Consider the following 13203-nt stretch of genomic DNA (forward strand, 5'->3'; position numbering starts at 1 on the left):
CCGCTGCTCGCTCCCGCAAGGTGGGTACCAGCACGAGTGCTTGAAAAGCGGCAGACTGATTGCTAAAGGCCCTCTTAGAGCAGCGCATGCACGCTGCCTAGGCGAGACCTCAAAAGTACTAAATAATGAAGTAATACTATTTTAAAAAGTGCCGCATGATGTGCCATTTCTTGCCGCATAATTTGAGCCGCATGATGTGCCATTTCTTGCCGCATAATTTGAGCGTCCCTGGTCATATGGGATAGACTGCTGGCTTAGAACACTCAGTGTGGTGTGATTTGCACGTATAGGGTGTGAAGCGAGAATGCATGCATGATGTCTAGAAGCTTAGCACCAGCACATCTCGTCTTTAGGCATGCTGTGTGGTCATGTTGCTGGCCGCTGGTGCTTCTGGTTTGGCTGCAGGGTGCCGATGGAGGATGGTCATGGTGGGCACCGGCTTCAGGTCCGGTGCTGCTTGTGTGACAGTGTGTCCCTGCTGCTGGATTGCAGGAGTGACGTTGCAGGCGGCTGGTTTACTGCTGAGTCATGGTGTCTGCAGAGGCGGGGGGTGCGTCGTGTCAGCGGGAGGCAGGAAGAGCGTCCAGGAGGGTGGGGGCTGTAGTCACAGAGGCCCCGCCCTCGAGCCCGAGGTATCCACTGGGAGTCTGCATGGGCGGGGCCTCTACGCCTACGGCTCGGAGGCTCGCCAGGACCCGCCGCAGGGCTGTGGACATCGCCCGGAAGAGCCGGATCTCGAAGTATTGTTGGCTGCGCCCTCTCGGCACTGGCTGTGGGCGGGTCTCTAGATCATGCTGTTGACTCCGCCCCCTGGCAGTAGGCGGGGCCTCGCGGGTGCTGCTGTTGATCTCGCCCCCACGGCTTGCGGCGCTGTTGCTTCTGGAGGCCGTTTCCTTCTGTTGACTCCGCCCCCTCACCTCGTGGCGCCAGCTGTGGGCGTGGCCTTCACCGGCTCCTGACTCCGCCCCTGGTTCGCGATGCCGGTCGGGGGCGGGCCTCAGCGGGTTTCCCTTCCGCTGCAATGCACTGCTGGGAGCTGGCCGTGTGTGCGTGGGGGAGGAGAGCGGAGCCGGATCAGGGTCCTCATTGTCGGAGCCAGGAAGTGTGTTCTAGGAGCCTGCGGCGGAGCGCCGACACTGCCCTCCCCCGAGCTGGGGGCGGGACTGCGGCCCGGAGAGCAGTGTGAGGCAGGAGCCTGCCCTGCTGTCCCTCTCCCCGGGTACAGGCGTGTGATGCAAGCTCCAGTGTAAGGCTCTAGGAAGTCCCTCCCCAGCCTGCCTTCTCCCCGGGTACAGGCGTGTTATACAAGCTCAGATGCTCTAGTGTAACTAGGCTGTCCCTCACCAGCCTGCTTTCTTTTAGGGTACAGGCGTGTGATTCAAGCAAAGCTCCAGTGTAAGGCTCTAGGCTGTCCCTCACCAGCTTGCCCCTCTCCCCAGGGACTGGCGTGTGATTCAATCTCAGATGTTCCAGTGTAACTAGACTGCCCCTCTTCACTAGCCTGCCCATCTGTACCTCTCCCCGGGGACTGGTGTGTGATTCAAGCTCAGAAGCGCAAGCTCCAGTGTAAGGCTCTAGGCTGTCCCTAACCAGCCTACCCCTCTCCCCGGGGACAGGTGTGTGATTCAAGCTCAGATGCTCCAGTGTAACTAGGCTGTCCCTCTTCACTAGCCTGCCCATCTGTACCTGTCCCCGGGGACTGGTGTGTGATTCAAGCTCAGAAGCGCAAGCTCCAGTGTAAGGCTCTACTAGGCTGTCCCTCACCAGCCTGCCCCGCTGCCCCTCTCCCCGGGGACAGGCGTGTGATTCAAGCTCCAGTGTAAGGCTCTAGGCAGCCCTGTTGTCCCTCTCCCCTGTGGCCTGTCATACTGGCCCTCTCCCCCGGGGCGGCCGTGTGCGCTGTACTGCAGGCAGCTGCCTTGCCTGCGCCCCTGGGGACAGGCGTGTGATTCAAGCTCCAGTGTAAGGCAGGTGCCCGTCCTGCTGCCCCTCTCCACAGAGTCAGACTTGTGATTCAAGCTCAGAAGCCAGGAGCTCCCGTTTAAGGCAGCAGCCTTGCCTACGACCCTGGGCACAGGCGTGTAATTCAAGCTCTGAAGCCAGGCGCTCCAGTGTAAACTGTTCCTCTTCCCGGGGTGGGCGCGTGATCCAGCCTGTGCAGCTGGACTTCCTGCGCCTGGCACTCGTGCCCAGAGTGTGCGGCGGGTGATGCAGCTCTGCGTGGCGGGTTAGGGGCGCACCTGGACCCGGCTGGGCGCGGTTCGTGTCTGCAGCTTGTGGTGTACGCTCAGGGGCAGACGGGGGTCGTCAGCGGCTGCAGCTCTGCGTGGAGGGTTTGGGGCAGGCCTGGCACCGGTTGGACTCGGTTCCTGTCTGCAGCTTGTGGTCTGCGCACAGGGGCAGCTTCAGTGCTCGGAGTGACTTTACAGGTTGAGGCAGATGGCAGTGGGAGAGTAGTCATCACAGACTGAAGGCTGCCGGCACCATAGGCTTAGACCTGAGCAGTGATCTGCAGTGACGTCAGGGTTCTAACGCCTCCTCTCACCCTACTGTGTTTGCCTTTTTCAGAAGTTGCTGGAGGAACACGCCAACGACCCCAAGAAGCTTGCCTTGACGGGGCTGCCCATCGTGCACTGGCCGAAGAGGGATAAGGTAAGATCTCTTTGTCTAGTGTGTCTTGTCCGGTTCAGCTGGCAGCAGGCGCGCTCTGCAGCACTCCAGGGAGCGCAGAGACAGACAGTCTGGGTTTTCTCTCTCTGATGGCAGCGACCGTGCCTCACTTGGCGTCATTCCCAGTGAAACGAAGGTCTCTTGGGTGGACCCAGGTCTCTGTGACTCTGCCGATCTCATGCGTGACATGGCGAGGGCTGTGTTCCCCCGTGATGCTGTCTCACCAGTGTGTGAGAGCACTTACCCCTCAGCTTCCACTGACCTTCCTATAATGTTGCTTTCTTGGCTGCCGTTTTTGATTGGTGTCTGAGGCGCCTCCACTGGCTGCTTTCTTGGCGGGGGCCAGCATGTGTGTATATCTCCTATGGCTCGTTTGCAGACACGTTCAGCTTTCCTTGTACATATTGTCTCATGTTTAATAAGTGGCCGCACTGACTGCATTCTCGATAAAGTGTTGGTCATTACGTGCCTTATCGTAGCTTTCTCTGTACCCCTGGGCGCTCCCTTTGTTTTCTGCTCCTTCTGGGGCTCTGTGTTCAGCAGCGCCCTAGTTAGGGAACGAGACTGGCGCTCTCTACGCCTGCGAAGTCTTTGTGTGACTCCACTGGCTACTCTTGACAGGGCAGCGGTACGTTTATAGTTCCTGGTTGGATTTTCTTAAATGGCCGACTTTTGGTCCCCTCTGTATCTTCACTGATCGGATTGTGACTGGTCTATTTATTTGTATGGGGCTGTCCATCCCTTGGCTGTACTCTAGTGTCTCTGATTGTATCGTTGCGGTATGTACTTATGCTGCACTCTCCATTCTCTGGCTGCCCTCCCCTTTCTGGCTGCCCCCTCCCTCCCCTTTCTGGCTGCCCCCTCCCTCCCCTTTCTGGCTGCCCCCTCCCTCCCCTTTCTGGCTGCCCCCTCCCCCTCCCTTTTCTGGCTGCCCCCCCCCTTTTCTGGCTGCCCCTCCCCCCCCTTTCTGGCTGCCCCTCCCCCCCCTTTCTGGCTGCCCCCTCTTGCACCAACACTGATCACGTTTGGTTGCAAATTCTATCAAATGGGTCTGTAAAGACTGACCATTCTTTCCAATACCGGGGTATGACCCTACTCTTACTTCAGTCTCGCTGCTGCTCTCTGTAACAATTTGCCTCCTAACTGCTTCTTGACCCCTCTGTATGGTCTGGGAGCGGGGTTTCAGCACTCCCTGTGACTGCTTTCTACCCCAGGTCGCTGCTGTGTGTATCTCGGAGGCCTGTACCTCCTATGGCAGCTCTCTAGTCTGCTCTCTAGCTTGGTGTTCTGTATGTTCTCTGACTGCATTCTACTTCCTGTGACTGGCTTTTATAGAGAGGGGTCTGCACGTCTTCTACCTCCTGTGGCTGCTCTCTGTAGTTTGAGGGTCTCTACCTCCTGTGGCTGCTCTCTGTAGTTTGAGGGTCTCTACCTCCTGTGGCTGCTCTCTGTAGTTTGAGGGTCTCTACCTCCTGTGGCTGCTCTCTGTAGTTTGAGGGTCTCTACCTCCTGTGGCTGCTCTCTGTAGTTTGAGGGTCTCTACCTCCTGTGGCTGCTCTCTGTAGTTTGAGGGTCTCTACCTCCTGTGGCTGCCTCTGTAGTTTGAGGGTCTCTACCTCCTGTGGCTGCTCTCTGTAGTTTGAGGGTCTCTACCTCCTGTGGCTGCTCTCTGTAGTTTGAGGGTCTCTACCTCCTGTGGCTGCTCTCTGTAGTTTGAGGGTCTCTACCTCCTGTGGCTGCTCTCTGTAGTTTGAGGGTCTCTACCTCATGTGACTGTTCTTTGTAGTTTGAGGGTCTCTACCTCCTGTGGCTGCTCTCTGTAGTTTGAGGGTCTCTACCTCCTGTGGCTGCTCTCTGTAATTTGAGGGTCTCTACCTCCTGTGGCTGCTCTCTGTAGTTTGAGGGTCTCTACTTCATGTGACTGTTCTTTGTAGTTTGGGGGTCTCTACCTCCTGTGGCAGCTTTCTGTAGTTTGGGGGTCTTTATCTCATAGTATTGCATGCTACCTCATATAAATGCTCACTTTGCCCTGTGGCTGATACCTTCAGTGACTGCTCTGTAGACGACGGGACCTTTCTCTCATATGAATATATTCCACCTCCTATGGCTGGCCTCTGTCGTGGGGGTCTGCATGTCCTCTGGCTGCATCCTACCTCCCATGACTGCTCTCTGTACTGTGGGGTCTGCGGCTCCAATATCTACACTACTGAGGGCAAGGTCTTTGCCTCGTAGGGCTACATTCTACTTTCTGTGGTTGGTCTCTATGGCTTTGGGGTCTGCACCCCTGACTGCCTTCTCCCTTCACGCTCTAAAGTCTAGGACTGCTTTATACCTCCCATGACTGCTTGATAGTGTTCGGTCTCTACCTCCTATTACTGTGCTGTAAATGGTGGGGTCGTTGCACATAGTACTGCATTCTACCTCCTCTGGCTGCTCTCTGTAGCATGGGAGTCTGCACCTCCTAACTGCATTCTGCCTCTTCTCACTACAGCATGGGGTCTGCACTTCAAGTGGCTGCTCCCAAAAGGGCTGGGTCTTTGCCTCATAGGACTGCATTCTACAGCCTATGGCTGAACTTTACAGTGTAGATTTCTGATCGTCCTCGGACTGCTTTCTGTCTTGTGTGGCTACTTCTAAAGAGGGGGTCTGTACCTCAAATTGTAGTTTTCTGTTGACAACGGTGTCTTTTCCCTCAAATGACAGGGGTCTACCTCCCGTGGCCAGCCTTTATATCATAGGGAGGGTCTACATTTCCTCTAACTTCTTTCTACCTCTTATGACTGTTTATTTTAAGGGTCTCCAAAGATTGGAGGTCTGAGCCTCCTCTGACTGCTTTAGCCTTCTGATGGCAGTTTTAGTATGGGGGTCTCTTCTTCCTATGACCACTCTGTTCTTCCTATGACCACTCTGTTCTTCCTATGACCACTCTGTTCTTCCTATGACCACTCTCTTCTTCCTATGACCACTCTTCTTCCTATGACTATATAGTGTGAAATCTGCTCCTCCAGTGGTTGCTCTCAAGAGAGCGGGTCGTTCCCCCACATGACAGGAATTTATCTCCTATGGCTGGTCTCTAAAGCATGAGGGGTGGGGCCCTGCAAGTCTGACTTCTTCTGCTTCCTATGGCAGTTCTCTCTAGTATGCAGGTCTCTACCTCCTTTGGCTAACTTCTATAGCATGGGGGTTTGCCTTTCCTCTGACTGCTTTCCACCTCCTATGGCTGCTCTCTAGCATAGGGCAGGGCTTTAAATCGGGTGAAACAAAACTGGAGTCTCTGAAAGGGGTGTGGCCTCTGCGATTAAGGGCGTGGCTTAACATGTAAACTAAAAATGTGATTCCATAGTGTATTTCCCAACTGCTGTATTTTTTATGGTTCTCTGATTTGTTGTTGCCTTCAGAAATATAACAACTGACATACACCTAAAATAAGCAAGAAGTAATTGCTTTGTCAGTGGTTGTCAGCTGCGCTAAATGAATGAGTAGCAATGTTTTGGTTGTAAATATTGAAAAATGGTTCATTCTGAAATTGAGACTGAGTTTTAAACGTGACTGAGGCCTCAAAGGAGTACATGTATGCATTATATTAGAGTAATATGTCACAAATACAACACCCAAGAAAGAACAAACACTCGTAGGGAATGGAAGATTAAGTACAACACTTAAAATAAAAATGGGAACTAAATTGCTGACTTGGATTACCTTAACATGTTTTACATTCATAGTTTAGAAATCAAGCAAATTAAGGGTCTTGGATAGTAGCAACCTCAAGCCGGTGCCACTGGTAGCTATCATACCCACACATTCTTCGTTTTCACTGAAAGACCACATATGCCTGAAAAACCTTGCAGTTAGGTGTATGAAAATATTGAGTCATTTGCCGAGATCACACATATAAAGTATTTCTTTTCCACAAGAGTTCCGATCAGAGGTACTCATGGGAGGAACCTCTACATCATAATTAGTACTCACAGACACATGAGTAAGAAGCCAGATGCTTTTACTAAAAGGAATAGAAACCTTTATGGCTGAGAAAGTAGTCTTAGTCTAACTTCACCATCTAAAATTGTGTGCCCCAGATATTTACTTCCTTTCACAAAAAGTTGAATTTTTCTGTCTGTAGGGTCATCTTTGTCCATGAGAACACTCGAATCTCAGACAAAGCCTCTATTATGATCCTCCATGGATGTTACAAAGACAAGAATATCTTCAAGGAATCCAGACCCCTCTATGTTCCTAGGTAATTCATGAGTCAATGGAACTCTGAGGTGGCTGATGCCAACCAAAACGGCGTACACTAATAGCAGAACACATAATCTAGGGTCACAAACCTAGTTAAATATTTGTCAGTTATTTCAGTTTGTTGGTATGTTGCTTGTAGGTCAGCATTGAAAATTACCAAGGCTGACCCATAGTACCAAATAAATGATTAATTTTGGTAAGTGAATAACAAAATTTGTTCAACCAGTAACCTGAAGTCGGCACATAGTCTCAAACTTCCAGACATCTTTCTCATCAGAACTATATGGGAAACTCACTCAGATTATTCTGCAGGGTCTGCTAGATCTTTTTTTACTCGTCATTACTAAAATTCCATCATCCTTAAGATTGATATCATGAGATTAACCCTCATTTACTTAACTTTCTAAAAGAAAATTCTTTGAAATGAAATACCAGCATTTGTAAAGCGCACAGCTACCTCCGGAGAGGTGTTTCCGCGCTGGGGGCCGTTGGGAAGATTAAGCGAGCTATTGTCCAGAGTCACAAGGTGCTGGGCTAACTTGGAGCCGTGGATCAAACCGTGTTCCGGAGTCAGCCGCCCTGGCCGCGGCACCACACCTCTTCCCTTTAAATTGTGTGGTTCCTCAGTTAATTGATCGAAAATACGTGAGTTGGAGCACCAACGCCCCACCTATGAGTGTGACACTTAGGTACACGTGATGCCCCAAAAGAACCTGTCCTTTGTGAGATGTACAACAACCTTAAACCACACATTTTTTTATCATTATATGGAATATTCGTAAAGGAGAATCCCAACGTATTAATTGAACTTCCACAATAAGAAATTCTCTTCATGATGAACTCTCTTGCACTCAATATTGTGAAAAAAATAGTAAGAAATAGTGGTACAGGGAAGACCCTGCATTAGCTGAAACTGTAGAAGGATCATCTATGGATATAGAGCGCACAGGAGTGAAGTAGGGTTCTTCATCCTTGGTTATGACGTGCATTTCACCTGCTGACTTAGCATTGTTGTTTCTGCGAGAGAGGCCACTTTACAGCTCTCATTACACCCGCATATATTCAAATGTTTGATATTGACACTGTTTTAACGTTGTTAAAAATGAAATTGCATGCACTATGTACAATCGTCTGCTGTGTGGAATAATGGAATATGTATGTAAATGACAGTTGTTTAGAGAGGACTGTGTTGTCACTGAAGCATGAGATGGTTATTTTCTAAGAGTGGCTGCGAGGAATGAATTGAACAGCAGCTGGTGGTATGTTGCTGGGCAGTGAAAACTTCAACATAACGCTTACATTGAACAAGATTAGTACTTTAGACCGACCATAAGCTACTTTGGGGGCTCATGGGATGGTGATAGTACAATTTGTTTAACTAGTTGCGAAAATCCAGGCTTTTTGTAGCGTTGTGTTTACACCGGGTAAATAAAATGTGCAAGTGGGTTGCTAGTCACAACTGGTGCTGTAAGATGCGGGTTAAAGTAACGAATATTTGAAATGCGAGGTTGCCTTGCGGGGATGGTTGAGCAGAGGTCCAGGATAATGGAGTGCCTTGGGGTTTGGTCTACCACCATAAGGAAGCACGGGACACTTTCTTGTGGTCAGTGACGAATTTGCAGGTGGAAAGGATAATTTGGTAGTGCGAGGCATGTCTTGGTTATGTTTTTGGAATTAAGGGGTAAAGAGGTCCCAATCCCTTACTCACCGGATATTAAGCGTAGATTCTTCTTTTTCTGACCCTTGATAGGGGGAGAAACCCATAGCCCCCTAGTTAAGCAAGATTCGACAGGTTTGTCTGGGTTTGATGGGGGGGAGAAACCCCTAGCCCCCTAGTTTAAGCAAGATTCAACAGGTTTGTCTGGGCAAGATTTGTTTTATCTGATTTTTTTTTTTTTTCTGGAAAAAATTCAGATTCCGTATTGGTTTTTCATAAGTTGTTTATCAGTTTATGTGCACTCTATTGGTAAGAGTGGGTGAAAGAAAGCAAAGAAACAGCCAACACGTGTTTCGCCCCCTTACACGGCCATCCGGCCTGGGGCTTCCTCAGGGCTGTACATACATAATTAAGTAAAGCGAATGTAGTAATAATCGATAGGAGTCGCAAAGTATGTAAGGGGAAGGTGGGGAGGACAAGCGGGTCAGGGTGTTGGGAAGAGAAGAGGAAAAGGAAAGAGAGAAAAAGAGTGAAAAAATGGAGAAGGAGGTTAGGAGGGGAGGGTGCATAATTGACAAGTGTGTTAGTATGGGGATGGTCGGTATGAGGGATGATATTTAGGGTGGGAGGGGTATGAGTAGAAGGTCGGATAGAGAGTTGTAAGAAAAAGGAGAGTGAGCGAGAGGTGGGAGTACCACCATTTTGGAGGTGGAGTGGGGGATCGGGAGGAGGTGGGGTTATTAGTAGTAGGGATGGTAATATTCCGTTTGAGCGTATACAAATATTTGAATCATGTGAAATAACAATCATTTACATTATATCATCAGGTGTAAAGTGTTGCGATAACATTGTTAGGCGGGTAAGAAATAAGCAATACCCAAAAGGTTAGGTGGAATAGGAGTCAGAAGTGATCATATTTAGAAATATAAGAGAAAAGTAAGAAAATATATGAAAGTGTAAATGTTATATAGTGAAGAATTAGATAACAGTGGATGTTGATAGTACATGAAGAGTGGAGGAGGCATGAAAAATTTCACGGATGGTTACATGATATATAATCATAGTGTAAAACGTTATACCAACATTTAGCACACAGTCACGCGATCAAAGGTAGGTCACAGTAGATGTAGGAGGTAAAAATTAAGCGGAAGACATACGAGTCAATTTCATGCATGGATGCATATCACATGTGTCAAGCATAATTGAAACACAGGTTACATCATTAGGAACGGGTATATGTCATACGGTGCGAGCGAGATTATATATCATGTAACCATCCGTGAAATTTTTCATGCCTCCTCCACTCTTCATGTACTATCAACATCCACTGTTATCTAATTCTTCACTATATAACATTTACTCTTTAATATATTTTCTTACTTTTCTCTTATATTCCTAAATATGATCACTTCTGACTCATATTCCACCTAACCTTTTGGGTATTGCTTATTTCTTACCCACCTAACATAATGTTATCGCAACACTTTACACCTGATGATATAATGTAAATGATTATTTCACATGATTCAAATATTTGTATACGCTCAAATGGAATATTAGCATCCCTACTACTAACCCCACCTCCTCCCGATCCCCCACTCCGCCTCCAAAATGGTGGTACTTCCACCTCTCGCTCACTCTCCTTTTTCTTACAACTCTCTATCCGACCTTCTACTCGTACCCCTCCCACCCTAAATACCATCCCTCATATACCGACCATCCCCATACTAACACACTCTTGTCAATTATGCACCCTAACCTCCTCCATTTTTTTCTCTTTCCTTTTCCTCTTCTCAACACCCCGACCCACTTGTCCTCCCCACCTTCCCCTTACATACTTTGCGACTCCTATCGATTGTTACTACATTCGCTTTACTTAATTATGTATGTACAGCCCTAAGGAAGCCCCAGGCCGGATGGCCGTGTAAGGGGGCGAAACACGTGTTGGCTGTTGCTTTCTTTCACCCACTCTTACGAATAGAGTGCACATAAACTGATAAACAACTTATGAAAAACCCATACGGAATCGGAATTTTTTTTCAGAAAAAATCAGATAAAACGAATCTTGCCCAGACAAACCTGTCATGTCTTGGTTATGCCAGTGTGACAAGTGGAGTCATGACAAAAGATGGCGATAGGTTTTTTGGGGCGTTATGCCTTGCAATGAATATTCTTTTCTGGAATGGCTAGAAGGGAGGATAGTGTTTAAGGTTATTGTATGTAGTGATCGAGTTTAAGGTGGTTTTTCCTAGAGACTTTGCCAGTAAAACTTCTTTTGGACAGCTAACTGGGTGCAGCTCACTTGAGAGATAGTTTCTTTTTATTTTTATTAGTTGGGGCAATTTTGAGAGACAGGAGATAGTGTTATACCACTGAGAAGCATAAAGGCAGATGGAGAGGATGTTTCAGGTCATTAAAGAGTAGATTTGTTTTTCAGAAAAAGCAGATTTTTTGGGGAAAGGCTTGACAGTCCACACTTCTGGTGTATAGGGCCTCACCTCACTGCGTGACTGGGGAGACAAATTACTTCTCAACAACTTGCCTGAGACTCGGACGTGGTGAGAAAGGAGTACATATATAAAGTGCTATGCTGCCGTTAAGGTGTTGGTGTGTGAGAAGATGGTGAAATATATGGGAATGAGATTTATGAACAAAAGGAGGTGTCAATACCCGAGTGATGGTGTTTGTGGTGGTAATAGGTTGGCTGAGTGAATAGTGTGGGGAAAGAAGCTGCGAGGTCGCATCACGCTGACCTGCTTCGCTGAACGTAGCTTAAGTTTGGTAAAAAACAGTGGTAGACTGGTATGGAATTTAGGTCATGCTGGAGAGCGGGGGGTAGAGAAGGCGATGAGCAGGGATATGCTACAACAGGGTGCTTTTTTCGATGCGAATGCATTAGAACCCTTGGCGCACCGGGTAGGTGAAAGAATAGGTAGTATTGGATTCTTAGTATGTGTTGGGCTATATTTGAGTGTCGTGGGTGTTTAGCATGGGTGGCTGCTTAGAAAGTGTATGCCTTACGCATTAAAGTGGAATGGGCTTTCCAGTGTTATTTATTGTTTAGGGGTTCGAATCTGGTTGTGATATCGGATCCTTAAGCATTTATTTTAATACCAGTGTACGTTTGTGCATGACTGAAAATAACTTCCACCCCGACTTCATTAGGTGGAATAAATTGCACTCTCATATAGATGACTTTTGGATACCAGTCTCTGCAGACAGTGATGGCTCTGTGAGTTAATTTGATTCTTTTGGGAAGATTGCCTTTCACCCTTCGGAGGCCAGTAACAATGAATTAAATTGAGTGAGAAGTCTGTTTTTTGTAAAAAAAAAACTATCTGTTAATGTAAGTGGGGCCATGCTACAACCGTGTGCCTCTTTACAGTGCGTCAGTCACCGGTGAACTGAAGCCACTGTTCAAGGCTGGAGGAAGCCCTTGTTGCAGTGCCAGAAGCTTTAGAATGATGGAAGACTACCCAGAACCTTAATAGATGTTGTAGGTCTTTGTAGTACCTTCCAGTTTGAGTGTATACCTGGGCCTGATTAATACCATCTGTGGGCACTCACACGCCCGGTGTCTGACCACAATCACATGGGCCTGATCTGTCTCTGGGCCTTGTGCCCTGCTGTCTAATTGAATAATGTTGCCTTTTGTGTATCAATTTGGTCAGCTTCTCCTCCTTGGTGCGAGTCGCCATCTCTCTCCGTACCAACTTTCCCTGTGCCCCACTTCGGTCAGGACAAAAGTCCTGTACATCAGTTTGGACACTGGTCATCAAGGGCTTGTACATTTTTTTCTGACTGACCCTGTTCTTCCTTCAGTGGGTTTGACAGGCGTGCAAGCCGGCTCTAGATGCTCTGTTTAGATTGAGACCTGTAATGCCAGCGAGACTGTCAGTCCCTTCAAGGAAGGCTGTGGAGCGGAGCGGTGTTGGTGACTGTGTTCAAACGGAGAGCCAAGTGCCCTCTTACCCTCACCTCTTGAGAGAAACTACCCACTTGTCCCGAATAAAGGTCCATCAGGCCCTCATACCTAGGTTGCCTTCGCCACATCTGGGACACCACTGAAGATGTATGTTGTGGTTGTATAGGATCTTTGGTTCGTGTGCGCACTGGTGATTGGTGAAGTCCATTTGGGCAATGTGCTTCACCAAATTGTGGTTTCTCTTGTGTTTGGGTTGATGTCCATTTTGGACATCCCGGCCTGCAGGTAAAGCCGTCATAACACTCTCACAGAAACTTGTGGGGCGGATGGCTTGAGGGTCCAGTCCATTTAACAGTGTAGGTTTGTCTTGCCCTTTATGAAAATCCCCCACCTGCCTGTGTCCTGTGTTTTCTTCTCTTTTAGGAGTGGAAGCAGATGCTGTTTCAGCGTGGGCCAACACACAACACATATAGCAATTACAACTCTGTGCATATAGCTAGGATCAGAAACCTTTTGAGTACGGCAGCAAGAACTGGATGCTCCAGTCAGGGTTGCAGACACGCAAAAAGTTTCAAACAAGACCGTCTCTGCTTGACTCTGGCTTCCTACCTTAACTATCAAAGGGGTATAATGCTAGAATTCCCACACATACTCGACCTGGGGAAGGCTGATCGTGGTGGAACTGGGGAGGGGCGGCAAATCCCATTTATCA

General features: G+C 48.4%; 1 protein-coding gene across 3 annotated transcripts in view; it reads left to right on the forward strand.

Annotated features, from left to right (window-relative positions):
* The window catches only part of KDM2A (lysine demethylase 2A), a 770935-nt gene that overhangs the window by 500152 nt on the left and 257580 nt on the right, over positions 1 to 13203 (forward strand). For all 3 annotated transcript variants that reach the window (XM_085651618.1, XM_085651619.1, XM_085651620.1), the window contains one exon: positions 2569 to 2652. In XM_085651618.1, the coding sequence (XP_085507744.1) occupies positions 2569 to 2652 (84 nt within the window). The remainder of the gene's footprint in view (positions 1 to 2568; positions 2653 to 13203) is intronic.

The sequence above is a fragment of the Triturus cristatus genome, chromosome 4_1 (genome assembly GCF_964204655.1).
Source record: "Triturus cristatus chromosome 4_1, aTriCri1.1, whole genome shotgun sequence".
Classification (NCBI taxonomy): Eukaryota; Metazoa; Chordata; class Amphibia; order Caudata; family Salamandridae; genus Triturus; species Triturus cristatus.